This window comes from Crocuta crocuta, unplaced genomic scaffold (assembly GCF_008692635.1).
Source record: "Crocuta crocuta isolate KB4526 unplaced genomic scaffold, BGI_CrCroc_1.0 scaffold489, whole genome shotgun sequence".
Classification (NCBI taxonomy): Eukaryota; Metazoa; Chordata; class Mammalia; order Carnivora; family Hyaenidae; genus Crocuta; species Crocuta crocuta.
The window spans coordinates 1,774,848-1,800,637 of record NW_027531874.1 but is presented as its reverse complement, the minus strand read 5'-3'; the positions used below and the strand labels follow the sequence as shown (position 1 = coordinate 1,800,637).

Sequence of the window (25,790 nt, the reverse complement as noted above, 5' to 3'; positions counted from 1 at the left end):
AGATGGATTCAGGGCAGGCGTTTGATGTTGTGGCGTGTTTGGGTTGCTGAATACTGTGGTGAGTTTCTCTGCCTCTCTTCGACATTTTAATAGTGGTAACAACGACAACAACAAATTTCCCCTTATCACTGGTGCTTTAGGTAATTATGCACTCAAAGAAAAACAAAAATTGATTTGTCTTCATAATAAATCATATTCTCTGCTTTATGAAGAAATAATTAAGGAAACTGCTCAAATTTAATGTGAAGCTTTAGAAAACTCTGTGTGTGCCATGAAAAAAATGAGAGAAATATTGATTTCCCACAGGAGACAAATCAGTTTTGTCTGTTTAGTTCATTGCTGCATTTATGGCTCCTAGAGCATTGCTTGGCAAATAGTAGCTGCTTAATAAATTGGCAGATGAGACCTGCTTTAAGTGTTCACAGCACACTATTTGGTTGGCTTTTTTGAAAGCAGAGCTCATGACAAAGATTTGGATTAAGTAGTATATTTGGGGAATGATTCTCACGAAGCGTGGTGAAAGAGTAGGGACATTTATAGGAAAAGGAGAAAACCTGTGAAGAGTAAGCTAATGGGGTTACCACTGTGGACACTTGGGGCGCAACATGACTTTGCCCTCCTACAGACCTGAGAGAACTCTACTCATTATTGCTTCACGTAGGACAAGGAAGTGGAGCTGTCACTCAGCAGCTCCCTTACTCCTTGCTTGAGTTTCACTTCTGAGGACATTAAATCCCCAGCAAACATACTGGGGGTGAGGCATTCTGTTCCCATAGAAAAAAAAAATCCTCCTCGGAACAGACTCAGGCAAAGGGAACAAGGTGCTGAAGGTAGCAAGCCCTCAATTATTAACTGTCCCCACAAATGATAGGTCACTTCCTAGATGGGCTGTGGGGTTATGGGACTTTTATAGTGGCTGCTACAACCATACCTTAAAGGAACCACAACACTTCTGGTTTTCTAAGTGACACTTGTGATGTGAGAAAATTCAAGAAATTGGTTTGATATTTACATTTATTACATAGTTTTAATTAAAAAGGTCACAGATACTTCTTATAAGCAAGAGGATATGTAAAAGTTCAAAGACTGCAGTTCAGGAATTTTGTATTTTCCATATGAGTATTTCTATGAGTAAACAGTGTATTTCCTGGTTGTTTCTACTTGATTCCTGAATACGTGATTGAACTGAACTTACTCTGTCCTTAAAATAAACAAAATACCTAACTGAGACAGTTGCAAAGTTATCTTCTTGATGAATCGTTATACTAAAAATGTTAATTACGGTCTCTACCTATCTTATAAAAGAGCAGGCCTAGGTTACTAATAAATAGGTAACCTCTTTTCTGGCATTGAACATCTCAAAAATCTCATGTAAAAGACACAAATGAACTTCATGGTAGGGTCAGGAGCTAACAAGTTTGTGAACTGGCCAGGAAAAGGCAAAATGATGTACAGGCTGAGATTTTATGGGTACATGAACTATATAAGTAAACACAAGGAGACCAATATGCAAAGAAGTAAACAGAGCCGATGCTCAAAGGAAACCAGATAGGACACAGGCCAGGTTGCCCATGAAAAAGGGAAAAAGAGAGATGGAAAGAGAATAGCTGTCAGTAAACCTTACTGTTCTCAGATGTGTTTCTACTACTTCATTGGCCTCAGATTTCTCTTGGTACCTTTTGAGCTGCCCTCTCCTTTAGTTCAGACTACCTTAAGTGAACTTCTCTCCCTGGCATGCAGAGACCCATATAAAACAGTGAACACATGATGCTTATTCTAGCAACAGAAGTTGGAATGAACTAGAAAATCGACATAATACTTTAGGCATTATGGCATTGTGGTAAAAACTGTAGGTCATCATATTCCTTGGGATTTGAAACTTAGTTCCATCAATTTAATTACTGGTTTATTAATTGACTTATTGGCAATTTTCTTAATTTTTTTGTGTTTTAGCATTTCATGTGTAGAAAATGTATAACCCTAGTGCATACTACTTAGATAACCATATAATGGGCTTACAGTGCCCACACATGTAGTGTTAATTTCATGAAAGTTACATGTACATATAAATACAAAATGATAAATATAATAGAAAAAATAACATAAAATAGAAGTATATATGCAAATCTCCATGTAAGTTAAATGAACTATAAAGTTTGTGACAGTTATAACTTACTGAGGGCTGTATGACACAGTATATTAAAGAGGTCATTTTGGGCATGTTACATAATTCTCATAATAATTCACTAATACAAGATTTTTTTATTTTTTATTTTTTGTTTATTTTAGAAAGAGAGAGAGAGAGCACAGACGAGGTGGGGCAAGGGGCAGAAGGAGAGATAGAGAGAATCCCAAGCAGGCTCATGCTTGGTGCAGAGTCCACTGCGGGGCTCGATCCTGTGACCCTGGGATCATGACCTGAGCTGAAATCAAGAGTCAGATGCTCAACTCACTGAGCCACCCAGGTGGCCTCTATATGTGTTTTTTTTTAATTTGATAAATAACTTTTATTATAATTTTCTGCAACAATAAGACAGTCATAGTCTTCATAACAGACTTAAATGTCCTAGCTTTTACACTATGGAAAATTTGGCCTCTGCATTGTTCCAACAGAGGAAGCAGACATATAGAAAGTCTCCTATATGTGTTTTTAAAAAACATTTATAGATTAGATTTACTCATCTATTTTGTTCCCAGCAAATGTTTATTGACTGTCCTTTATGTATCCGATACTGGGCATATTGACGAACACTGAAAATAAATGAAAAATGAACTTTTCAGTGTCTCCCAGTTTATAAATCCAAGAGCTAGATTCAAGCACAGGCCTGTGTGAATTCAAAGCTCAAATATTTTTCTTTCAACTGTGTGACCCCTTTTCCTTTTAAAAATGAATAAATAAATAAATAAATAAATAAATAAATAAATACTTTCCCTTTGTTCATGGGTTTCCTCTCTCTCTCCTGGACTACTCAGAGTCTTTTATAACCAAATGTCAGCAGTGATCCGCCATCATTTCTGCCAGGCGCCACAGGTGACGCATCCTCGGGACAGTCCAGTAGGAAAGGACTAGACAAGGCAATGAGTACCACCAGCAGGTTCTTAGCGACCATTTTAGAGTCCAGCTACCATATCATTTGTTAGAATAAATCCTAGCCTCATCTTTATGATCCAATAAAATTTGTATCCTATTTTTCAATTCCTAGAGAAAATATTGTGGACTCTATACATATTTTCTATCGGCTCACTCACTGTAGAGATAGAACTCTTTCGTAATTCATTAAACATGCATTTGTTGAACACTGGCTTTATGTGAGCACTGACCTAGTTACTATGGGGAAAATAAGGTTCCTCTTTTCCTGAAACTTACTGTCTATTTAGGAAATATTGAAATAAATTTAACTAATAATAATTTCTGACAGTGATTAGACCTTTGGGGGGGGGAATAGAGGGTGATAGGAAGCTGAAACTTTAGATTGGTTAGCCAGGAGAGGCTTCCATAGAAAGGTAGCCTGCAGGCTGAGATTTGAATGTCAAGAAGAATCCAGGCTTGTGGGGATCCAGGAAGAAGTTTATAAGCAGAAGAAATGGTAAGGTCAAAGGGTCTATAGGAAACTTAGTATGTTCTGAGAAACAGGAAAATAAAGTATTCATTGTGTCTGGAATTTTCTGAACAAGCAAACAGGGGTAATAGAAATCTTATCATGTGGACCCTGAAGTAGCTTTAGTAAGCTCTTACAATTATTTTTGTTACTCTGAGCTCATTCATCATTAATCAAATATTTACTGAGTATCTCCTGTGTGCCAGCACTGTCTATGTACTGGGAAGGCAAAGATCAGCCCATATATTTATTTTGCAAAAGGATGTCATACAAACAATTGCACAGGCGTAGAGTCATTTTAAAATTAATTCCATGAATAACGCGCTCATGAACAAACTATGAGATTCTTGTGGTAAATTATAATTAATGCAAGCAATTTATCTTTTTGTTAATGTATTAAATCCACCCAAATCTTTTGAGCACCTGTCTATGAGATGCAGGCTGCAGGTCCTGGTGGTGCAAGTCTGAGACTGAATGTCCCAGTTTCACCTGTGACTGAAATGAGTCCTATAGCTCAGACCGATTGCATTTATAAGAAACTCCTTTCAGTTGGCACTTTCTGCTCTTAAAATCTATATAAAGTCTACTCACTGTTCTCCAGGAAAATCAGTGTCCACATTCCTGTGTATCCCAGTGAACAGGCCTTCCTCCCCACCCTTCTAACTCCAACTCTGCCTCTGCTCAAGCCCTCTTCCCTGCTCAGCTCTTACAGGTTTTTTTTTTTCTCTTTCTTGCTCTCAATTTTGATCTAAATGTGAAACTCTTTGGAACTCTGCCCCAAGTAGCAAACTCGCTGAACTAAAAATTCATTCATATCGTCTGTGCTTTGCATCCAAACGTTTGTGGAAGTTTGAGGGAGGAAAGGGTTACAGAACACAAAAAACACAAAGCATCTTCCATTGAATAGACTTTTTCTAAAAGTCCTCCAGCAGTCTGTAAATTGATTTTCCTTTTGTTTCTGTCCTCTACTGCCCCCCATCCCTGCTCATTGTTAACACAGACCACTTTGGTCTCTTTAAATGTATCCTGTCTGGGGATCCACCATGTCCTCTGGGTCCACCACCCTTTTCCTAAATCAGATTCCAAAATCTCAGGCATCTATAACATCACTTTTGTGGGGTTTAACATATCTATGTACCGCTTATACTATTATTTATTTTTTCCCATCAAATTGCTTTGAGTTTTAATAAGTAAAAGAAAATATACATTTATTACCACTGAATCTAGAAAATTAATGTAATTCATCATAAATAGATAGGAATTCTAAAAGGCACTGTGTGGCTATTAAAATTTAAAAGCATTTATTTCCATAACACTTAAGTGCATTGTCATACAACCAGTTATACCTACCACACACATTGGTAATTTCTCTTGTTTACCTCTCAAGGTTACTGTAAATATTAAAAAAGATGACAAGTGAAAGTGCTTTGGAAAATAATGGGATTTTAATATAAATAGGTTCTAATGTGCGTGCTCGCTCTCTCTTTCTCTCTGTCTTTTTCTCCATCTGCATCTGTGTCTCTTTTTCTGTCTGTCTATGTGTGTCTGTCTCTTTGTCTCTAAATGACAATGCATGCAAAATCCTTATCACCAGACCTTAGTTACCCTGAGGGCTGAGCGGGAGAAATCTGCAAGGGAAATGCAGATCACAGATTTGATTCTAAAGACCTTGCTCAGAGTGAAACAGTTTGATGGAAAAATAACAGAATTGAGCAACAACCCTGAAGTCAGTCTCCATAATTCCAGTACCACAGGTTCCTGCAAATTGAAGTCCCTAGGATAGAAACTCTCTTATGTCTGGGGGGGAGGGGGTGTGGATATCTTTGAAGAACTGCTCTCATTCCATACTAAACATATAAACAGAAGTAGTAACACATTTAGCCAGGGGCTCTGCCCCATTACCTCAAAAACCCTGCCCTTTACTTTCTACAGAGGTTGCAAATTTCGAAATCGAACCTTCTGATTAAAACTTCACAATGAACAAAAGGGCTTATTATGGGCTGTGTCTGAAAAGACCCATAGTTCGTGTGATGGCTCCCATTAACTGTTGTCAAGGGGGCTGGAGCCTTGGTCCAGGGAAATCACTCCCTTTTCTCTAATGACCAGCACAGAAGTGGCACCAGAGGGAGCTATGAATAGGATCATTCCTGAAAAGACACAAGTTCACCTCATTTGCCACTGAAACTTATATATACCTCCAGCCCTCTTTGCTGACGCCCTGGCACAAACGCTAATAACAACTGAGCCTGTGGCCAAACTCCCTGAGACCTCGCGGTTGCCAGCGGTCAGTTTGACTTTTTTTGCTACCATGTTCGAAGACTTAAGGACCCAGGTTAAGACTTTCTAACCCGATAGGTAGGACAGATTGTGCTTACTTGCTTTTGGAAGAAAAGAAATTGTGCTTTGCATTCCTTGTTTCCTTCCTTCGTCTCTTTCCCTCTTCCCCTGTGAAGTGAGCAGAGTAATGTTCTGAATAGCTGAAAATGTTTCTGGAGTCAGAGTTAGAGAGGACAACATAACCAGTCATAGTACCCACATCTCAGGGCCGTTGTGAAGATTAAACCTTAGGGTATTTCTAAAGCTCCTGGAATCGGGAGATGTCTCAGTAAAGAAGAGTTCTCCTTCCCCTATGCTAGAAGGCCCCTTTCACTGCACTTTCTAGAGCTCTTATTGTTCGATTCAAATGTTTAACCAAAATCTAATAAACACCCACTGTCTTTGGATTAGCGAGTTTGATGCCCACAGTAGACTTTAGATTTTCTCTCTGCCAGTCAGGACTCAGCAGAATCCTCCCGTCTTCATTTTGGTACGAAGACACACCTTGTTGACATGCACCACTGAGTCCCCATCTTCCACACACAGTGTTGCATCTTTTATTATCTGAAAACTTGACCCGTTCAGGAAACTCGTCTTTTTGTACTTGAGAATTATTTGTATCATTCATTGTGAGAAAGACAAACAGCCCTAAGAAATCTTTTTCAAGCTTACTGACTGAAAAGGTACTAGCATTGTACTCCCCAAGGAACAAAAAGCAAGGAAATGAACATCTGTCAAAAGGTACAGCCCAAGACCTGGGAGAAACAGGGTGGTCTAGGATTTTTCTGGCTCCTCCAAGAAGTAATTTCTGCCTTCCGCTGGGCTGCATTGCTTTCTGAGCCAAGAGGTTCAATGACCCTCCATCTAACAAGTCCTGTCAAGTTGGCAAAACATGGTCTATAATGAAATACAACGTGATGTGGCAATACTTGGAATAAAATTCACATACTTTTGACTTCAGGCCATTTTTTAAAATTTATTTATTCACTGAGCATTTGAGCCGGGCACTAGATGGACAGAGAAGGAAGTTCTGGGCTCTGTCTTTAAGAAAATGCATTTTGTTAAATCATCAGATACTGAAATGAAAACTGGAAATAAAACCCATTTAAAAATTCTAAACACCCAACATTTGGTGATGTGCAAATATATCATCAATAGTATAATTAAAGTCCCCAACATCATTTATATTTTTCTACTTAATACCTGTTAAGGATTTTAAAGACATTACATCATTTTTTCTTCGAGACACATGCTATTATTACATTCGTTGTAAAACTAGATAGAACTAGAGCCACCTGGGTGACTCAGTTGGTTAGGCAGCTGACTCTCTATTTCAGCTCAGGTCATGATCTTGAGGTTCATGAATGGAGCTCTGCCTCAAGTTTCATGCTGTCACTGCAGAGGCTGCTTGCGATTCTCTCTCTCCCTCTCTCTCTGCCCCTCCTCTGCTAACCTGTACACCCTCTCAAAATAAACAAATAAACATTTTAAAAATGTAGATAAAACTGAGATAGAAAGAGACTAATTAATATGCGTGGTGAAGCTAGCATTTGAACTCAGAGTCTGACCCAAAACCTGTGCTACTGATCATTTCATTTCATCAGTAATAACCTTGTACAGAATTCATTAGTGGCTTGTTTACTTTTTGCATGCCTACTTAGATTGCTTCTTTTCTTTCCAGAAACACTGAAGATCTCCACTGCAGTGTACAGTTAAGTAATCTGACATCTCAGTCTATCTTATGCTGTCAAAGTTACATCATTCCATCATTCCCCTCTGCTCCTCTCTCATCCACTAGTTATAACTGTAGGGAATATGCAAACTTACTAGGAGGCAAGTTTGGGAACAGGCCATATCTAGTATTTGTATAATTTTTTTTTTTTTGGTCATAGATGTCACTGCTTTCCCAGCATTAATCAGACAAATGAGTCCTTTACAGATATCAAATTCAGTTTTACACGTATATTTTAGTAGACCAAATGAGTATTTCATAGTTGCTCACCATGTTCTATATAATAAATACTTCTTTCTCAAAAAACCTAGATGCTCAGCTGATAGAAAAGAATTTATCACCCCTCCTCACTATTATCCTATATGGCGTTTTTTCTCATAAGCACCATAAGGAAATGATTCTCGGTGAGTTCATTATTCCCAGGAAACCAAGAAACAACTTACTTGTTTTCCACTTATTTATGAAGTTTTATAAAAATCTTTTTACATCAAAAAAAAAAAAAGAAAAGGGGAGGAATTTCAACTCGGATTTTAAATGAGTTTGACACCAGAAGCTCTTAAAATATCTCCTAACTTCATGCTTAGATATTAACATTCCAGATTTATGTTCAATATAGAGACTCAGCTATTGTCTGTTTTACAGGATTTGACAATAGCATTGTGCTTTATTAGGTTATGTCATGTTATGTTACTGAGTTATGCTAGGAAACACAATAATATCATGAACACTGTAACTGAGCATATAGCATCCTGAACATGATGGTAGGAAATGAAAGTGGTCTAAATAGAGACATTTTTGTATGTCAATTAATAAAGCCTTGGGAANCCCAAACCCCCAAAAAAAAAAAAAAAAAAAAAAAATTAATTTAAAAAAAAAGGGAAATAGCAACAGAAACAATTTGATATTCTCCATGAGTGGTCCTCTTCAAAGGAGAAAAACAATGGAGAGATGTGAATTCAAAATAATCATACCATAATGTCTTGATCCTCTCAAGAGTACTTTGATTTCGAAAGTTGTGAATGTCATATCTAGGAGTTCTGTGAGACTAATACAGAACTAGAGAATTATTCTTGGTATCTTTCACCATTTCCCTTTTGCTGGGCAGGGTATCAGCGTTTTCTCACCCAGCAAATGTTTTTGCCGTAGGCCAAAACAAAGCACATACCTCCAAGGTGGAGACTGCGTCAGGAAGGTGAACGGGCACTCTACGGACTCCAGTGCAAACCTTCTGTGCTAAAACTTCTGCAGAATTTGCAAAGGGGTAATAGTATTCTACTGGTGCAAAAACAGAGCAGTAAAAGAAATGTTGCAGCTTAAAATGAGATTCAGTGTCCTCAAAGTAACAGATAATTAGAGTTGTTTTTGAAATGCAGAGAGAGAAAATGAGCCCTGTCTCTGGTTTGGAGACAGGTTATAAGGTCTGTTTAATGGGGAAGCTCTACTGAGAGAGGCAGTTAAGCAGATGCCCCCTAGAGTCATGGTATTTGGAATTTAATTTTACTTCTTCTACTTATAACCTGTGTGAATGAGGGCAGATCTCTCAGTCTCAGACTGTGGTAGTAGGAGCTCAAGGCAGGGAGACTTTGTAGAAGAAAGTGGGAGGGTTTTAGTTTCTCCATGTTCCTGAGACAGGGCTGGAGTGGGAAGTTTGTAGGAGAGAAAGAACAGACATGAATAACAGGGAGAAGAACTATAGACTTCTAAGAACTATTTGATATTAAATCCCGAAGACTGATAGAGGCACAAAGATGGCCGAGGTGGCACTTCCTATTGGGAGAGGCGGGGGCTATGTGTCTCTATGTTGGTCAAGCTGAGTTTCTGAGGTCTGTTTGCAGGGATGTGAGGGTGGAAACAAATCAGGAAACACAGCTGGAGGGACACAGCAAGGGTTCTGAAAAGGGAGGAAATCAGGAATCCAACTATTTCTAAACGTGAAAATGTAGTACTTCTACCCCAATCCAGGAATTTGCAGAATTCTCTGGAAAAGCACTGAGCTTTAGTATTTGTTGTCTGTGTGAACACGGAGTGGTGGTTATGCCCTATTTTATATCTTGTAAATGGCAGGGAGACCCGAGTTAGCATTTGGCAGCAGAAGAGCATCATATTTCAGAGTGTGAGCTCTGGAACCAGACTACCTCCTTTTCAGTTCAGTCTTGACATCTAGCAACTGTGGCCTTTGGTCTATTGCTGATCCTTTATGAACCGCAGTTTCCTTTTTTTGTTAAGTGAATGTAGTATCAGTATCTACATCCCAAGATCGTCATGAGAACTCAATAAAGCTAACGTCACTGAGTGTCCGGCTTATAGTAGTTATTCTTGACACATGCAAGAAAGAAAAAAAGTGAAGATTTAAAAAATTAAAATAATGCACAGCAAGTGGATAAAGATCCAGTTGATATTCTTATTCAGATTTTGAACAACTCAGCTATAGTGTGTCCTGCTAGAAGCATGCACATTTTCCCGGCAAATATCTTTCCCTCTCCCTGACTTTGTGGGTGTTGTCCTCCTGGTGTGGGCCAGTGAAACCTGGGTGCCCATAGCCTTCCTCCAAGCTCATGAGAGTGGGCAAACCACTGGTCTCCTTCTGTGTCAGGCACTGGTGCTGCCAAGCACATCCTCTGATAGTGATCCTCAGGCCTTGGCAGCAAACAATGCAGTTTTCTCACTTTAATGAGGCTGAGATTCATTCCTATACATGGCAGCTGCAAAGATGTATTCTCCTTACAATTAGATGCTGCAATACTTAGCATTTCTTGGACTTAATTTTAAGTACATGTTGGTGGCCCCTGTCCCTCCTCGGCAGCTTGGTTGCTCCAGGAGAGAGCATATGGCCCCGTAATTCTTTAAAGCTCATTTTATGGGCCATTCTCAGGCACTTCCTGCTGGCCTTTGGAACAGAGCCTTGTTTGTGACTGCATTTTGCTTATGCTCCTGCCAAATGCTTCCTCCAAAACCAGCAATAAAACCACAGGATCCGATAAGCCGTGGTCATCAGAATGGCTTAATGAGAGTAACCTCAACAATCGAGGTCTTTAACAACAACCGGCACAGCGGGACTTATACCTTGAGCACAAGGACAGCCTGGGCAGGTCACCTTTGTGGTTTATGGGAATTTCTTCAAATAATACAGAATTTGAGACCATCTCAGGGAACAATCTCACACTAAGCTATTTTCTCTTAAGCAAAAATGGACAGGACAAAAATAGAAATTAGTGGGTTTTTTCCGGCTTCTCCATATTTGAGAATGAATCTGGTCTTAAAGGTGTTACAGTCCAAAGAAAATTTTATTGAATGCTCCAGTGGCTACCTAATTCAGTCAATCTTGCCTCAAAATAATCTGAAATAATAGCCTCTGGCTAGCAAAAAAAGCTATAAGTTGGGAACTTAAAACAGATCTTTATCAGGAATGCTTGGGTGGCTCAGTCCATTAAGAGTGTGACTCTTGGTTTCAGTTCAGGTCATGATCTCATGGTTGTGAGACTGAGCTCTGCGCTGAGCATTAAGCCTATTTAAGAGTGTCTCTCTCCATCTCCCTCTGCCATTCTCCAACTCACCTGTGTGCACACAAGCACACGCTGTCTCTAAAAATAAAAAACAAAAACAAAAACAGGGCTTGATCAAAGCATATTCACGTAAGATGGCACCTAGTTTGAATAAGACAAAATTATATTTTGTCTATCATCTCTGTGCTATTAAACAGTTTTAAAATCTGAATTATTAATTAAATCCTGTGAACTAGTATCATTTTGGAATGACTGTGTTTTGATAGCTACCAGGACTTGTATGACTTTTGAGAGATGTTGATTTCCTTTTGTGTCAACTATTAGATACCTCCTTGTAATCATAAAAGGCATGAAGAAATTATGTTACAAGCAGATCCTATATAAGTGGAAATGAACACAGAATATATTAAAATATCAGCCATCTTATCAACAATATGTTATAATGCTTCTGATTAGCACTGAGAACATGATTGATGTTACTGGGAGTATGACACACTGACAGTGTGGCATTGAGAAAATTCAATCCAAAGCTTGTTAATTTCATAGAATCATTCAAATTCTCATTACTCCTTTGTGACAGTTTTTGTTTTTGTGACCGTTAAAAAGTAATGACAATTTAATGGGACCTTTCAATAATGATAATAGGAAAACCATTTTTTAAATGCTCACCTGTTGTTACAACTAGAAACAGAAATGATACAATATATTGATTTTTGGTTTTACAAAGCATTTGTTAACTTGATTCTTACTGAGTCACTTAAAATTATGCAAACGCAAGTCATAAAGAACTTCTAAGTCAAAGCAGTAGTTCACGGCAATAGTACCAACATATGTAGGTTGATTTAGCTTTTCCAAGGCCAAGGAAAAAAAGATATGCATTTGATTAAAAATCTTCTCTAAGAAACAGACAAGGCATGCCAGGTCTTCAATTAGTGTAAAGTTAATAACTGGTAATCAAGAGCAGGTAGGGGAAGAGAAGGGGTTGGAGCTGGGGATTAGTAGAGTTTATATTGGCCAAATATTTGTATCATTAAAAGTTGAGTATATATAAGAATTTATATATCAGATGTAATCCATCTATTTCATTTAGCTCTTACTTGCCATGGATACAGAGCAAATGTACAAAAAATATTCTTTACTTGGGAAACAGCTGAATAGCATGGATGCTTCAAATTGAAACATTCAACTACAAAAACTTTAATCAGAACCAAAATAGATTATTTGACTTGTGTTTGCAAATTCATTCATCTGAACTTTGTATCAGGATGATGAAACTACAGTGGCATGACCTGATCAGTTGGTATGTCATAATCATAATAATTCCACATGTTGATCATCTCCTCTATAATAGACTGTGAGTTAGATACTTTAAATTCCTTATTTTATTTAATCCCTGTAACAACCCTGATAAGTAGGTTTATGTATTACATTTTTCCCCTTCCTCAGTGATTATCCAACACTTTCCCATCCACTTTACTGAGAAATTTAGAACCACCATGAAAAATGTTCTCATCTAATCAGCAAATAACCCTACTATCTATCTTGTATCAGTAATTAATATCTTTTTTCTTGATTCCCCCATCCTTACAAAGGTCAGTGCTTCCATAGGGGCTCTGATTTCTACCCTTCTGACTTTTCACGAACTTCACCGTAATCTGTGTCTTAGAATCATCAGTCTCTTTCTTTGCCTAATTGTTTATATCATTATAGCACCCCTGCCCTCCAAACTCTTCCCTGTGCTTGGAATCTTACCACTCATTCATAGCCAACTCTAAAGAGTTTGCACACCTGTGATCCCCATGTTCTTATCTACTAGCTACTACTATTCACCCCTCAATTCACTTTAGACTCTTCTCCATACTTTTACTTAAATTTCTCTAATCAAGATACATATGACCTTCATGTTGCCTAATACATTTTTCTGTCCACATCTTATTCCATGTCTTAAATGCTGCTTTCTGCCTACTTTTCCTCATTCCCTCTGTCTCCATCTCTGCTTCTTTCCTTCCCTCTCCTTCCTTCCTCCTTTCCTTTCTCTGTAGTTCTCTACCTCTAAATTTAGAGTTTGATTCTAGATGACTATCTACCAAATTGCTCTTGCCAAAAATTTGAGTGTCATCCCATGGGGATTACATGCATTCCTATGGCTTTAAATACTATATGTACGCTGATAAATTTCATTCTCATAAATTTGGACCTTGCCTCTCCTCTGAATTTGGCCCTCATATGTTTTATAGCTTACATGACATCATCACTTAGATAACTCATGGATAAGACACAATAATCAAAACAGAAGCCTTTAATCTCTCTAAATCATACCGATAATTTATTTCAATCTTACTACAATAAAGTTGTTAAAAATAAACAAAAAGGCACACACAGTTTATAATCTTTATAATATTTTTAAAAATAAAGAGAGGCGTAAGTAAAGATCTAATAATCTCTACTTTCATATCTTTCATTCATTCCCTTGAGATAACCAAGGTGAATATTATAAATATAAATATTCTGTAATTTTCTCTATACCAGTAAAGAGATGCTCATATTTAGGTTTTTATTTTTTTCTTTCACAATGGGATAATGTCATAACAATAGTTAGCACTTTTTTAACTTAATATTATAACTCAGTTAATAGTATAACTCACTTTCCAAGAACTTTCCACATTAGTCCTTTATATTTAATACATACTTTCTAATCATGGATGGCATTCCATTCTATGAATATTGCAGATATTTTTCAACTTTTGCACTGATTTATTATTCACTTGTTTCTGGGTGTTCCCTTTGTACTTCTAATATAATTCCATTGTAATATAATAACCCCAAATGTTTAATGACTGCAGTTTCTCATTGACCCTTACCCACTATGTGGTTAAGCACCCATGAACAGTGCTTTCTTTCAATATTATGAAACTTCCTTGCTGTTTTCTACATCTAGGCTTTTATTTTTATTTTTTTTTAAATTTTTTTTAATGTTTTATTTATTTCCAGGAGAGAGAGACAGCGTGAGCAGGGGAGGGTCAGAGAGAGAAGGAGTCACAGACTGAAACAGGCTCCAGGCTCTGAGCTGGCAGTCAGCACAGAGCCCGACGCGGGGCCCGAACCCACGAACCGCGAGATCTTGACCTAAGCGAAAGTCCGACGCTTAACCGACTAAGCCACCCAGGCGCCCCTTCTACATCCAGGCTTTTAAACCCATTTTTCTTTCTGCAAGGAAGATTTTCCCTTCTCCATATCACCATTGCATGACTGTATCTTTCTCAGCCATCAGATCCGAATTCTGTTCTTTTCAGTTACAAGATAGATCAGTTGAATAAAAGATTAAACTGCCGGGGAACCTGGGTGGCTTAGTCGGTTTAGTGTCTGACTTCCACTCAGGTCATGATCTCAGTTCAAGAGTTTGAGCCCTGCATCGGGCTCTGTACTGACAGCTCAGAACCTGGAGCTTGCTTCGGATTCTCTGTCTCCCTCTCTCTCTGCCTGTCTGCTGTTTGCACTATGTCTCTCTTTTTCTTTCAAAAATAAATAAATATTAAAATTTTTTTTTTTAAAAAAAGCAAGGTTAAACTGCTATAATACAGAGACCCCAAAATAAATACCTCAGACAAGATAGGAGTTTACTTAGCTCTCTGTAATGTTCCAGATCAGCTGTGGTTCTGCTCCATGCAGTTACTCAAGTACCGGGATAATGGCAGCTCTTTCAACTTCAACAAGATCTTTCATGTCATTGGCAGTCTAGGTGCTGGTGGGATGGGGGAACATAAAACTGTGGAGATTTCCTTTCACACATAATAGGTAGAAGTTTCACTCATTTCTCCTTACCACATGAATTGCAAAGATGTTTGAGAAATGTATTCTCTGGTTGGAAGAGTGTATTTGATCTACAAAGGCATTATTATGGAAGAAGGGAGAATGCATTTTTATAGATAACCAGTGGTCTCCACACCATAATAATTATCACAGTTCATAAATGACACATCTGTTGCTTTGTTTTTTAACTTGTGTTCTAGTTTTCCTCTTAGATAATAAGCACAATAAGGGCAGGATACATGCCTGATTTATTTACTAATACATCTTTTTTCCTTAATACGCTTTCTGTGTTTCAGTAGGGGTTCAAAACAAACTGGTTAAAAGACTAAATGATGTGTAAAGGGATTTTACAGGTGAAAAAACTAAGTTTCAGAGAAGTTCACCAATTTATTCATTCCTGGAGGCTGAATGTCCATTTTCCAGGAATGTTGAAAGATTTGTATCTCCTATGGATGGCTTAGCAAGATAACTAGTTAGCTTTCTTCTAACAGTGAATTTCTATGATTCTTTGATGGTGTAGGAAATTACAGCACTCCAAACAAGATCATGATGCTACTTTTTGAAGGAGTAGAACAAGAAAATTAGAAAATATGCCTTCTTTCTCATTGGTTCAGTCACACTGAACTCTTTCTCTCACTCTATTCCATCCTAAATTCTCAAGGACTCCATCTGCACATCAAATACCAACCATTAACCTAAGATGCCACAAGACTACAGCAAACTTGATGCATATGCATGTATATATATATTTTTTTTATCACACCTTCTCTGGGCAAGGAAGTAAATATTTGCTGGGTTTTAAAGATTTCCTCCTGGGCTACAGGCTGCCTGGGAGAATAAAAGTAGGTAATGTTAATAAATGCTTTCATCACATTCTCTGTTTAATTGTATGAAAAAGAAGAGAAGAAAAACATAATAATAATAGGGGTAGAGATAATAATCAGGGTAGATAAACTGATCATCAACTAAATCCACTGGTGTCAGCCACGTATGTGTGTCTATTACTGTTAAGAATTAAAAAAAGTTTGAGATTCTTCTTTATATGTTTTTGCTTCAAGATAATTCTAAAGCTGTTTTGTTTGTTTTCCAAGATATTGAAGACTTTGAAACCAAAACAAGAAGCACAGTGTCCGTCCGAGAAGGTCAAGGTGTGGTGCTTCTCTGTGGCCCACCACCACACTTTGGAGGTATGGTGGGGGGTAATTTGGTCACACCATTAATATGGTCACTTGGTGGTAAAGAAGGCACATCATGTCTTGAAGATATTAAAAGCTCTTCATCAAATCACAAGGATCTTGAACAGTTCCAATCTAAATCATTTTTAAAAGAATTTTATTTTCATGCAGTCATTCAACACACATGGCCTTAAAGAGATGCAGCATGGTACCCAGTGTGAGCAACAGGGTACCATGTGAGAGTGACGACTGATGAAGTCTGATGCTTGTAACCTGAATGACAGAAAGGAGACAGTTTCTTTAACCTTCTTTGACTCAGTTTCCTCATCTATAGAATAGAGACACAAACTGATATCTGTATTGTAGTGCTGTTGTGAATATTGAGTGAGCTACTGAATGTAAATTGAATAGTGTAATGGCTAGTCCTTATTCAGAAAAGAAAGCTGGGATTGTTATTTCATTGTTATTATTGACATCCATGGAACAGCAAATGCCAACATTTCTCTTGGCAACCTCACTTTAAGTATTGGCAGAGGAGAGTTACCACATTAATTAGAAGCAAATTTTGGATGGCACCAAATCTGAATATCTCCTAGCAATAGTGAAATCATGCAGTCAATGCCATTCTCTAGTTTGTAAGAATCTGAATTGATCCATGAATTAACCTGTTTGTTGCCAAAGACCTAAACCACCTACTGATTCTCACCTCATTAGGTTTGCATTTTGTCAAATTCCAAATGATGTGGTAAAATATGGTAGATTCTTAACCAACAGTGAATCTGGAAGAGGCAGTATCAAAATATGCATGGAGTCATTTCATTTGGTACAATTCAATATCATACTGACTGTATTAGAGTATAGATCTAAATACTTCGTATGTATTTGAAAATTCTCATAGAAGCTTCATGAGAGGGCTACTATGATTATTGTTTCACAAATGAGAACAATAAGGTAGAGAGAGGTTAAGTAACTTGTCCACAGTAACATAGCTGATAGACAGTGGAGCCAAGCTCCAAATCCAGGCCGTCTGGCTCCTAGAGCAACCCTTTTAGAGTTTATTTCCACCGTGGAATGGGAAATTTTGAAAGCAGATATAACAAATATTTAAAAATAAAATGAAAACAATTTTATCCCTAATATTAAACAAAATCTTATTTATGATTCTTAAAACCTGAAAACATTTTCCCATTAGTTCCATTTTTACACAATCTCATGAAATACTGATGCAAAAAAAAAGGAAATGGATTAGAAGTTAACAATATTTTATTCAATAATATTACACAGTAGTATAACATTATGCTTACTTGAAATATTAGCGGAGAGTTATACTGTTTTCAGCGCTATCTGAGATAAAATAGTCTTATTCTAGAGCAATGAAAAAATGTAATGCTGCTTATTTTTTAACCATAGGAAATTATTTTTTAGTGCTATAATCTAAGATGACAAGATATGCAAAATTATGTCTGTTTTGTGCTGTCGGTCTATGCCATTTTATGCTCTGACTTTGGTCAAAGAATCTTGTCAGAATTGAAGATTATTTTCAACTTTGTTTACTCTAAATGAAGGTAGCAGAAATGTCAAATATTTGTAAATGAATGTCATATATTTTTAAAAGACAGCCAAATAGGAAAAGATTTCCCTTGTTACCTTGTTACTTACCATCATTAAAGTATATGTTGATCATCTAATGCATATAAGACCCTTATTATAACAGTTCTCTCTGCTTAATGCCATGTGATTAAGTCATAGATAGACAAAAACCGCCTTCCATTAAGACCTTTTTAACTGAATAGCTAATGGCTATTACATGCAAGCTATGACAAATTTGTCTGATACCAAATTTGATTATATCATATATAATGCTTTTAGCAGGATTCCACAGTATTTGTCAATATTGACTTCATCCAGGTATATAGGAATTTTCATCCTGAGAGCTTGAGGGTGTGCTTGGGCTTCCTCATCTCTACAAGGGCAGAAATATTGGAAAACTTATCAAAACTCAGGGAAATATTGACAGACACCCTTTGATCCAACTATATAAAGAGTCATCAATTTATTAGAATAAGAAAGTATTAATAATAGTAACAACGACCACCAATTATTGAGTTGTTACCACAAGCAAACACTGTAAGGACTTTCCATGATTTTCTCATTCCCAGTATTCTAATAACTAAGAATAATAATTTTAAAATGAAGAAACCAAGACTCAGACAAACTAAGTAAGTCAGTTTTCAGTTAGTGAATGAAGACAAGATTCTAGTACAGGAATTTCTGACTCCCCCCCCCCCCCAAAATGCCTTTGGATAGAAAGCTCTGTAGTTAATGGTTAAACCTCAGATTATATATCAGTTTTAACATTCTTAGGCCTCCAGGGTTGCTAAGAGTTATAAAGAGTGTCTTTAACTGGCTCATTTGAAACAATTCCTTATTCTTCCTTTTCCTTCTCACCTTCCTGTGAAGGCGAATTGTGCCAAGAAAGACTTCAAGAATGGAGAGAAACATATTGGTTGGATAACCTTCAAATTGGATTAGTGGACAGCTGGTTTGAAATGAGCCAGCTTTACACACAGACATTCTTGTCTTTGTAATTTTTCCTTGGTTTAGGATGTATATATATGTATATTTTTTCATTATTATGTAACACCCATTTATTAGTTACACAGTTCTATATGTCAGAAGCCAAAGGATGATGTGGCTGGTATCTCTACTCACATTCTTGCAAGAATAAAGTCAAAGTCATGACGAGATGGCATTCTTTTATGACAAGTCTGAGGAAGTATCCATTTCCAACCTTACTCAGGTTGTTGGCTGAATACCCTTCATGTCCATTCCTCCTAATAGTTCAGTTTTCTCTAGCCAATATAAGGGAGAAATCATATTAAATGTGTTAATTTCAGAACATTCTGAGTTACTTATATATTTTCTCTAGTGTATTCATAAAAAAAAAAAACCTTGGAAAACATTTGTTAACAAGGCAGGCCTGTCAGGTACATTTTAGTGTGTTTTATAAAACAAAAGCCAAAAAGCAAGAACTATGGGAAAGTAAGAAAAATTATTAAATAGGCTGAATCCTATAAATTTACCTGGGGCGGGGGGAAGCTGGTGGTGGAATGGCTCCAAGAACAAAACAAAAGAAAGAAATGTGTAGGATGGATTTCCCATATACATGATTAGTGGTCACTCAGTGTAATAGAGTAATCAACATATACCAAACTGAATAGGTGCTCTTTTATTCATGTCCTTTTTTTTTTTTTTTTTTTTCTGAATAGACCAAAGGAGATCTGACTCCAGAATAGGCTTTCTTGTGGATAGTTCCTATCCAATTTTAAAGGTAACTGCAAGTGTACTATTCTAGAAAGAGAAAATTTACAGATAAAGCTTATTCTAAAGGAAAGGCGCCCATAGTGAAAGAGAAAGAAACCTAGGCAATAATGCCAGAACACAAAACTGGCACATTCTGCTTTATCTCTTAGAAATGTGATATTTGGACACAAAACAGGAACTATTCCCTATACTCTGAGGAAAGAAGTATATTTGCTTCCTTAATCCTATTTCTTAACTAGAGATAAACTCCATGAATGTGACTGAATGTATGCCAATAGAGCCATATTAAGCCCTCATTTCCATCTTCCTAAAAAATATAATTCTTGAATATTACAGAGAAAACTGAAAGTTTTGGCTGAACACCACAGAAGGTGCTACAATGTTTATCTGATTGAAACACTTTATACCCTGTTAGACATTGCTTTCCTTTCTCCTAAACTCTCTCATTGGTAGTTTGTGACTTCCCTCATCACCCCACAATCTCCAACAATTCCTTTTATTGACTATTATAGTTATTATCCATAATTTGGATACCCATGTCAGAAAAATAAAGGTCTTAAAAAAAAAAGAAAAAAGAAAGAAAGAAAAATACAAGTCTCCTAGTTAGCCTCTTGGTACTTGACAAAACTAAAATTTCCTAGTCAGCTAAAAAGACTTTTCCTTTCTTCTACTAGGTTTCTCGAGGATTCTGTGATCTCTTCTCTGTATCCAGGTTTATGTGACAGAAAGAGACAATACACTATTTTACTTATTCGTTTGAGGGAGAGGTGACTGAGCCTTGAGATAGACCATGAACTTCATGGCACAGAGGTCTTTCTACTGTGGGTTTTCACCCAGCTCAAGGATGAACTTTCATTTAAAGTGTGTCTTTTAAAATTTTTTCACATTTATTCATTCTTGAGAGAGAGAGACAGAGAGAGACAGAGAGGGGGAGAGAGCACAAGTGGGCGAGGGGCAGAGAAAGAGGGAGACACAGAATCCGAAGCAGGCTCCATGCTCTTAACTGTCAGCACAGAGCCTGACGCAGGGCTCATACCCACCAGCGGTGAGATCATGACCTGAGCCAAAGTCGGATGCTTAACCAACTGAGCTACCCAGGCTCCCCAAGGATGAGCTTTTGTTTAAGAGCCTTGGTCACTTTAACAGAGATTCTGCATAAGTCATCTGCTTCACTGAACTCAAAATTTCCTTTGATTTTTTTAATGGACATGAAAACCTTGAAGCCAAAGCTGTTGAATGAATATGAAAATAAGCTGTCAGTAGATCTTCATGGGTGCATTGAGTTAGCCCAGCTTCACATGAAATTTTCTTTCTTTCTTTAAATTTTTTTTTAATCTTTCATTTATTTTTGAGAGAGAAACAGAGACAGAGTGTGAATGGGAGAGGAATAGAGAGAGAAGGAAACAGAATTTGAAGCAGGCTCCAGGCTCCAAGCTGTCAGCACAGAGCCTGATGTGGGGCTGTAGCTCACAAACCATGAATTCATAACCTGAGCCAAAGTCAGACACTTAACTGACTGAGCCATCTAGACGCCCCTGAAATTTTCTTTAAAAATGACAGTGTGAAAGAATGGTACAGGTTGTCTAAAATAATTAAGATCACCTTCACTGTGAAATTATAGTTTCGTCATACCTAAAGTAAAGCACATTCTTTCCCTTTATTGTCTCAATATAAAACTCTCATTCCTGGGCTCATAAAAATCATAGGCTTAAAGTTTGTTTTAGAGGAAATATTCCATTGTCTTCTCAGATATAACTTTTACATTGGTAGAACAATTGAATTTATGCCAGTAGTTTGCAGCATCTATGTCTGTGGTAGGAAGATAGCACTGTTGTTTGAGCCCAGCATTTGTATTTTCACCAATAAAACTGTTGACAATTCAACATAAATAGAAAATCATTTTCAACAAAGTCTCAGAATTATGTCATAGAATTAAGAGGAAATCTACATAGAGAAAAAGTGCTAAATTTTCTTATGCCCTTCTACCCAATTAGGTTGTTTTTCCTTCTGTTTCTAGAGTAAATGACAGTGGTGTTTTCTTAGTAAGTAGGTCAAATCAGTAGTGACAGTACTACTTTGGGGTTACCTGAATGTTTAAAAGGCATATAGGCTCAAGAGTTTCCTGTTAGTATAATAATAACAGTGACAGCCATCATTATTGAACTCGCACTATTGTATACTCAACAAATATTTATTGCATACATACTACATGCCACTCATTTTAGTGAATTTTAGGGATACAGTGAAGAACAATGTGACAAAGTCTTTACATTCATGAATCTTAAATAAATATAAATGTATGACAGATGGTAATAAAAGTGAGGGAAAAAAACTAAAAGGGGTAAGGAGTGGTGGGTGTTGCTATTATAAATTCTGAGGCCAAAGAATTCTTTGTTTACATTTGAGAAAAGAACTAAAAGGATGAGAGAGTGAGACATCGAGAAAAGGCAGTTGGGCAGAGGAAACAGCATGTGCAAAGAACCTGTGGTAGTTCTGTATCTGGCACATTAGAAGAACAGCACTAAAACCAACATAGAGAAAGAAAAGTGTGCAAACAGGAGAGTAGATAGGATGTAAGCGCTACTTTAAAGCTATTTTAGAGCCTTTGAGTTTTACTTAGAATGAGATTATTACTTAGAATAATTTTATTTACTTTTACTTAGTAATTTTATTACTAAAGTAATTTTATTACTAAAATTACTAAGTAATTTTATTACTATTACTTAGATTATTTACTTAGAATGAATGCATTGTATGGTTTTAAGCAAAAAACTAATGTAATTTATCTGATTTCCAGTTTAAAAAAATAGTTTATTATTGAGACACTTGCATGACTCACTTGGTTCAGCATCTGACTCTTGATTTTGGCTTAAGTCATGATCTCATAATTAGTGAGATTGAGCCCATGTTGAGGTCTGTGCTGACAGTGCAGAGCCTGCCTGGGAATTTCTCTCTCCTTCTCTCTCTGCCCCTCCTTTGCTTTTTTTTTTCTCTCTCTCTAAAAATAAATAAATAAACTTTAAAAAATTTTATTCTGGAGAATAGACCATTAAGGGGCAATAATAAAAGGACTTAAAAATGATTACATTGATTCAGGGGAGAGATAATGATGACTTGAACTAGGATGATAACACCAGACAGGTGAATAAGTAGCCATCTCCAGTATATATTTAGAGGGTATAGCTGAAATAGTTTCCTGGAAGATTGGGTAGAGATTGTAAGAGAAAGAAAGGAGTGGTTTTTGTACTGAGCAATTGGAAGAATGGAATGCCCTTTATTGGGATGCGAACAATAAAGGGAGAGCAGATTTTGGAATGGGAGACATTAGGAATTTGTTTGGGGACATTTCAACTTACAGATGTCTATTAGATATGACAATGAAAATTTTGAGTAGGCAGCTGGATTTACATGTTTAGGGGGATAGCTCTGGTTTGGAGAAATAAATTTAGAAGTTACCATTGTTTAAAAAAAAAAAAACCTAAACTTAGCTGAATACATTTAAAGATCTAATTGGCTTTATTCAATGATTTATGAATTCGGCAGCATACCATCTTGAAAATGGAAAGGAGCCCTGAAAAGCTGTACAAAATGAAAGACTTTTAGAGACAGAAAGAGGCAAAGAAAGGAAGTTGCTGCAGCAAAGAGACAAGTTCATCTTCCTCTGAGGACAAATAGGGTCTATTTGGCCCTGGTTAAGGGCCATGTTTCTGGGAGAGGCTAAAACTAGAATTAGGTTAGATATTAACTCTTGGTTTGCTGATGTGCTACTTAGCACCAGTGACTCCACTTGAGTCCTGTTGTCTGTCTGTCTGTCTCTCTTTTTTTTACACCATGTATAAGTAGTATTTAATACCATATGATTGGATAAGGTAATGAATGCCTTCACTGGGCACTCAGCTCAGCATTTTGTATACCTCAATTCACATAACACTTTCAAAGAAAATGTCTCCCTTCTATAAATTGACTAATTGTGTTAAGTGTTTACTTGACCAAGAAGACATATCTGCATTTATTCTACTGCCTAATCTGGTCTGGCATAATCTGGATCACAACAGACAATAATTGCTAAATAAAGTATAAAAGGAAATAGCAAGTCCTCTTATCTCTATTGGAGAATATATAAACACCACCCAGAGAGGTAAATTGATTTGCATAATATTAATGTACCATGTTAGAATCAGAAAGATTATGTAGCTGACCAGAGTTCCAGAGTTCATTTTTCTAGGTCCTGTGCTCCTCATTTCCTCTCTCTACTTTCAGAATCTCATTCATTCCCAGTAAGAATGTTTTCTCTTGCTTTCCAGCACATCAGACACAACTCTCATGCTATAGCCTGTCTCCATTTGTAGAGCCCAGGGTTTCTCACCGTCAGCACTATTGACAATTCAGGGTGAGATGATTCTTTGCGATAGGGATTGTCCTGTGTCCTGTGCATTGTGAAGATGTTTAGCAACATCCCTGGCCTATGTCTTCTTGATACCAGTAGCAACCCCTCTCCCAATAGCAAGAAGGAAAAATATCTCCAGACACTGCCAAACATCCCCTCAGGCAAAATCACCTTTGGTAGAGAACCACTGGCATAGTCCATCACTTGCATTCTCTGTATTTAGCTCATCCGTGGAGGGTGAAATTGAGAAATAAAAAGGAAGTCTGGTCCTTGTGTATTTGCCTTCCATGACTTGCCCAGTCTTCCCTAAAACTGGAGATTTCTCAGAAGCTCATTCAGAAGTTGGCTGTGTTTTTATTCCTTGTCCAGGTAGGATCTGCCAGGACATGAGCAGTGCTGGAGTTCCTTGGAAACTAGCACTAATAGGAACTAAGAGGGCCTTTACTTAGTGGTTGTTTGTAAACCACAAAAGCAGCTATCTCCATGATTCTGAACAGGAGGAGTGTAAATCAAAAGAGATCTAATAAAATCTAGGTGGCTAAGCAGTAATTGTGGAACAAATGGGAACTCAAATCGGAGTGGTTGTAAAGGTGTCAAGGCAGTGTTCTGGGTTGCATCATAAACTTGCTCAATACCATTATCAATGACATCAACCCAGAAAAGGTATTATTTTTCTTGGATTAGGTGTTTGCTGCTGAGCTAGCATAACCGTGATTTACCACCCAACAGCCAGTCACATTTAACTCTAGAGCACTGTACAAGGTTTACAGTACACACATTCCAGATTATTCCAAAGGGAGATTTTTCCACTAAATCTGACAACAATGCTTCAAATTCTTTATTCTTCTCATGTATTTTTTACTTCTAGAAACATTCTACCAATTTCAAAGTCTATCTTACCAAGCCAATAGAAGTTCTCAGTGTCAGTGTCCTTCCACATGAGATACTTCCCTTCTAATAAAAATTACATCCCATATAATGGGTACAATTGCATGGATCTCTCGTGTTTATATTTTAAATATTTCAGTGCAAGATATAGGGCTGTAAAAGATGTCAAAACATAATCATGCTCTAGGGAAAGCAGTATTTGTTGTATGCTTGAGAGAACAGCAGATAGAGTCTTCAATTGTTTACTGGAGATCTGCCATTTCTAATAATAATAAAGTTGTATAGGATGGTGTCAATGTGAAACTACAGGCAGTGCATCAGGGAGGACCAGTTATCATTTAGTTCTAATGTTACTGCTGAATCATCACAGGGAAAACACATCACAATCATTAATAACAGATAAATGTCATAGATGGTGGAGAAAATATTTAAAAATTCAATGGTTTCAACTTAAGTGGCTCATGAATTATACATTTAATTAAGAAAAGCCAAATGGGAAGAATTTTAAACTTCTAATTTGTAAGGTTTTTTTTTTCTTTCCCTATTAAAAATATACAAATTAAGCATGATAGTGGCTGGTGACGGAACAAAATAGATAAAAGCCCCCACGATAGCTTGGCTGTTTGGGGGAATGAGAATAGGTAGCCCATAGTGAGAAGGGAGAAAGACAGGATGGAAAATATAGTGAGAGGAAGGGCTTGCAGCTTAACATCTTTACCAGTTCACAGAGGAGCTGAAAGGGATACCTGGATTCTAGTCACAGAGCTACTGCCATCTTCCCCTCTGCTCATTCACCTGTAAAAAGAGAGGGTTAGGCGAGAAGAGCTTTAAGTCTCTTCCATCCCAGACATGCCACAAATCTATGAACTCTGGAACATCCTCTTTTCCAGGCTTCCACATACCACCCAAAGAGAAATATATAAGATGGCCACCATTTTATCAAACTCGGAGACATTTCCCTTCCTAGTATGATTATGCAGAGGAGATTGAGAATTACCACTGTATTAATGGTTTTCAAAGTAGTGTTGTGAGCCACCCACACCCCCCCACCCCCCC

The 25,790-nt window shown here is 37.2% G+C and overlaps 1 protein-coding gene across 4 annotated transcripts in view; it reads left to right on the top strand.

Moving 5' to 3' along the window:
* The window catches only part of CNTN6 (contactin 6), a 177,277-nt gene that overhangs the window by 32,769 nt on the left and 118,718 nt on the right, over positions 1–25,790 (top strand). For all 4 annotated transcript variants that reach the window (XM_077772914.1, XM_077772915.1, XM_077772913.1 and 1 more), the window contains exon 2: positions 16,052–16,147. In XM_077772914.1, coding sequence (XP_077629040.1) covers positions 16,052–16,147 — 96 coding nt within the window. The remainder of the gene's footprint in view (positions 1–16,051; positions 16,148–25,790) is intronic.